Genomic DNA, 4,867 nt, shown 5'->3' with positions numbered 1-4,867 from the left:
TATATATATATATATATTATAAAGCCGCGAATTTTATACGCGATTTCAACCCTGAAATTTGGGGTAAGGCCTATCTATGCTCCGATCGTCAACCTACTCGTAAAACTTTCCGGATCGAGAACCGGGGCAAAAATCGCCTAGGTTAGGCCCAGGTTAGCCCAATTAATTAGCCTAGGCTAGGTTTGCTGGCCTAGTATTTGTAATTATACTCTCCGAATTGCTACATTTTCTACGACATTCAAGCAATTGTTTTGTTTAACAGATTATTTTCATGTTACGTTCATTCATAAACAAAGTTTGATACACATTATTCCCCCCCCCCCCTTTTGCTAAACAATAACACACTACAGTATTTATTCTTTCGGTCCTCGAGATCACGTGAGTTAAGCAAACTCGTATTACGACGCCTGGTTGCCAGTAGGCTAGAGCAGTTATAGACAGCATGATCCGCTATGTAGTGTTTTGTTTTAGAATAAAAAAAATTAATGTGAAATTAATGTGTGCTATAAAAACACAGATTTCCTTGAAGTTGTAATACTTTTGTTGACTGTAATTTAACTGTAGCAGGCGTCTATAACCAGACGTCGTTCAGAGTGTTTCAACCGGCCATGTGCATTTTGTGACGATGTTTCGTGAAGCAATACTCACGTGACCTTGACAGTTTTTCAAACGTTGTTTATGAATGAATGTACAGTAATACGAAAATAATAATAATTATTGATTGAATCAATTATTATTAAATTATTTTATAAAACTGTCACAGGTCACGTGAGTACAGCTTTTTGTATTTCAATGTTTTTTGTTTTATGAAATGTTTCACTGTTTTTTATTTTCTTTGCTGGGATATGCGGAGGACCAGGGATTTTATTCCCTGAGCAGTCCCCCAGGATAAACAATAAAAGAAAGAAAGAAAAAAAGAAAGAATGTTGTAGAGAAAGTAGGAATCCTAGTACAGCACTGTAGTGGGTATATTACAACAATAGATCAGCAAACCTAGCTAGACTAATAAAAATGAGCCTTGGCCTAACTTATTTACGATTTTCGCCTGTGTTCGCAATCTGGAATATTTAAGAGTAGGTATGACCGGTGCATGAACAGCATCAGATCCCAAATTTCTGGGTTGAAATCGCGTCTAAAATGTGCGGCCTATACAGGAATACGCAGGTAATACAGGAATATAAGGGTACCTATAAAAATAGGCCTAAGTAATTTGCGGATTGATATTGAAACAAGATTTTGTTAATTCATGGACCTAATGTTGCTGTTTATTCCACCACGGGCGGTCCGCTTAATAGCGTGTCCTGCTTTGTTAATCCCCAATGATAATCCTTTGAACAAAAAATATTGTTTACTTAGCTGATCATGTTAGTCACGTGCAACCTGACTTTTTGCCCCAAAAGTCGGGTTGCCTTTCTGGGGATATGTACACATATTGGAACGGAGTTAGATTCATCGGCTGGTGGTCGTATGAATGTCGTACAGTGCAGTGGGTACCTGGCTCATAGTGCTTTTCGTACAATGCAGGTTCTTCATTTAAAATCATTAGGGTGTGTTTTCTCATTACTCTTTTTTCAACGAATACAGTTACGACAAATAGATTCATACTATTTATCCTTGTGACATTCAAATTGAAGTTTGAACAAAAACAGAAGATTAAGTGGTTGCTTACAAAGAAAGCACAAGTATTATCCATTGATTGAGTAGAAATTACCTGTTATTCTTCGTTTTTAACATCTGTATTCATGAAGATAATATATGTTTTAATGTGTAATAAAACAATTTGTTCTTTTTTTTTTGTAGTTCCTGTTTCAGATTTATCAGTGACAGTAGGAAAGAGTATGCATGGTAGCGTAGAGAGTCTAGCACAGCCTTCAAGTGATATTAGTATCGGAGTAAAGGGTGGATATATGCCAAAGTGGCAGGAAAAAAGCATGGTGACCTACAAAGCAGGTGTTAAAAGTAGTTCCAGTAGTGTTGTCATGGGGCCTGATGGTGACATGTTGGCAATTGGAAACTCCTATGTTCATAGTCTTGCTAGTGCTAGTGAATTCGGTAACTAATGATTTTCTTATATTTTTGCTAAATTAATACTTTAATCCCAGGTTGAGGAAATGTTTCAGCATCCTTTTCAAAGGCTGAATATTAATGAGTTAAAAATAACAAAAATTTGTCTGTGACTACAGTAATGTGTTGGAGCCATTGAGCTATTATAACAACTAGGTTGTGCAGTGCAGAGTTCTGTATGTGTTCTCAACAAGATGGCCGCCATAGCATTCACTAACATTGGATATACATTATCGTTTCATGGTAACTAATTGCAGATAGTCCTTAGTTGGAAGCGCCATAAACACTCTGGGCTTGCAGGTCTGTGTAGTTGTGCTATTGTGGATGAAAGTTGAAATAAGCACAGCCAGTAGTTGAGTCAAGTTGCATTGGGGACATAAGCTTTTTATTCATTCATTCACGTATTCATTTATGTCGTTTATACAAGTTATGTTTAACAAATATGATGCTTAATCTGTAAAGTAATAAATGATAAAAGTATATTGAAAGAGGCAATGCCCAAAGTAAAAAGCTTTTTGCATTTGATTATCTTATGGTTAATGGAATATTTTTACCCTAAGGGAATGATGATGTCAATGAAGATGTCATCACAGATCAAGATGAAACCCAGAGTATGTCATCATCAAAAGTTATCCAAGCGCCAGGTGAAGGTACAGACAATATACCTTTAGATACTTCACAAAATGATTTAGCAGAACCTCTGCCCTCACATCAAATTGGTGATGTAGATGTTTATGAAAAAACACAGTCAGACAGACAAGGTCTAGCAACAGAAGATGCAGTGATTTTGAATGGTGAACCTGAAAGTATTACTGTTCAACCAGAACATGCAATGGTGGACACTGAGGGTGTGCTTGAGCAACCAGAGATTGCAACTACTGCTGATGAAGGTGATGTCCAAATAAATCAAGATGATGTGAAGCAATCCATCAATGAAGATGGTAAAGTAAAAGAAGATAAAGATGGGGATAATGGACAACCTGTGAAGAATATCGAAGAAACAGATTTAGCAAGGTCTGGCCAGCCAGCAAATAACGGTACACCTGAAATTGCAGTAGTCGATGTTAAAGGTATGATATTTATGTTATATAATATTGTTGAACTATTTTTGTATATCAACATATTTTATTGGTTTTGTAATTTTATAACCAGTCATATATATTAATATTAATGGTCAAATTGGTATTAGATTTTTGTATGGTATGTTTGCACTGATTAAGGCAAACCAAATCAAATTATAATTACAGTAAATTAATTATGATAATATTAATTTTGTAAATATAACATGCATAAATATAAAGTTATGTTATGTGCATTGAGGTAAATTCCTTTAAGTAAGGTATTAGCATTTAATTTAAAATTACAAGAAAATGTTTATATATTTTTTTTTGATATACTGTAACTTTCTAAATCTGTCTGTCATTGTTAGACCACTCTCTGAGAGAGAGGGCTTATATGATGATTCTGAGCGAAATTTTGAAGTCATTCGTTTTTCTATCTCTTCCTTTGTTTGTGACGCGATTAGGCCTATCTTGCAATAATAATATGTGGAAGAAAAGGCCCTGGGGAATTTAAAGTATGAAGAGTTTTTGTGAAAATATTGTCGGGAAATATGTGAAAATGTATGTTTTTATATCATATCTCTTAACACTACGGTGGGTTTCCTATGAAAGCGTGTTCGTCATTGATCAGATTGCAAATCGCCTGTATATTCCACATTGTGTTTATCAACCAATCACGGCCTGGAATGGTAAGCTTTGCAGCTAATAAATGTGTCTGCACGAGTCTAGTTGGTAGCGAAGAATGAGCCGTTTTGTGGTGCTTGCAAGGGTGGGTGGTCTCTCCTCTGAGAGATAAACAATGTACTGTAATGCAGGCTGGCCTGAGCTAGAGAAAGTCGAACTATAGGCTGCCTGGGTAGTACGTGTGTGTAATAGATCAGATAACAGGAAATGTAGGCTACAAGTTGCTTTTATGTGTATTAAACCACATAATATTCAATTTAGTTAGTAGCGATGAGTGTGCAGCACATTTCGTGTCAATGTACTGTAATGCAGGCTGGCCTGACGAAGACGAATAGGCTGGCTGGGTACGTACACTACATGTGTGTAGGCCTAGGCCCTAGTCTAGATCAGATAGATGTAGGCTACAAGTTGCTTTTATGTGTATTAAACCACACATTCAAATCAGTCAGTAGCGATGAGTGTATGTACAGCACATTTCGTGTTGCCGCACTGTGGTGTGGTTGATGACGAGGACGTTGCTGTTAGATACATGATAGCAAGGTCCCACATGGAATTTTTGTTCTATTTTGAGACGTTAGCTTTTCAGCATTGGTCTAGAATGATTTTCCTTTACATATGAATTTTTTAGCTTTTCATACTCTACACTTGGCTATCCGTAGCCAACCACATAGGCCTAGGTACGTAATATATTAGATCAGACGTTAATTACATAAAATGTAGGCCGACAGTCGTATTTAATGGGGGCGGATTGGATTTCTTTTTTTGCGATTTAACATGGGATGGCTACTGTCATCGTTACCTAGACTTGGAGACGCCGTTGTCCATATGGTAATGATGAAGATCGTTCATGTACCTATTGACTGATGAGGCATGATTAAAAGTGCCTTTCATTTTCAATGGATTACATTCCATTCAAACCATGGTATAACCAGTCGATGGATAGCCCAGTACAGTAATGAGATATTTTGTTTAGATTTCATAGCGTGTTCCATGTACCTCCTCCATTTATTTAAAATTAAATTATTAAAACATTGCCTATAATCTAGTAATGTACTAGT

The 4,867-nt window shown here is 36.3% G+C and overlaps 1 protein-coding gene across 1 annotated transcript in view; it reads left to right on the top strand.

Annotated features, from left to right (window-relative positions):
* Nucleotides 1-4,867, top strand: part of LOC117114495 — a 28,198-nt gene that overhangs the window by 18,081 nt on the left and 5,250 nt on the right. Inside the window, exons 10-11 of the mRNA XM_033258164.1 lie at nucleotides 1,801-2,052; nucleotides 2,625-3,134. Of these exons, the coding sequence (XP_033114055.1) occupies nucleotides 1,801-2,052; nucleotides 2,625-3,134 (762 nt within the window). The remainder of the gene's footprint in view (nucleotides 1-1,800; nucleotides 2,053-2,624; nucleotides 3,135-4,867) is intronic.

The sequence above is a fragment of the Anneissia japonica genome, unplaced genomic scaffold (assembly GCF_011630105.1).
Source record: "Anneissia japonica isolate Jap-2015-1 unplaced genomic scaffold, ASM1163010v1 scaffold1374_len1023071_cov147, whole genome shotgun sequence".
Lineage (NCBI taxonomy): Eukaryota > Metazoa > Echinodermata > Crinoidea > Comatulida > Comatulidae > Anneissia > Anneissia japonica.
The sequence above is the reverse complement of the archived record's forward strand: the minus strand, read 5'-3'. Positions and strand labels throughout refer to the sequence as shown.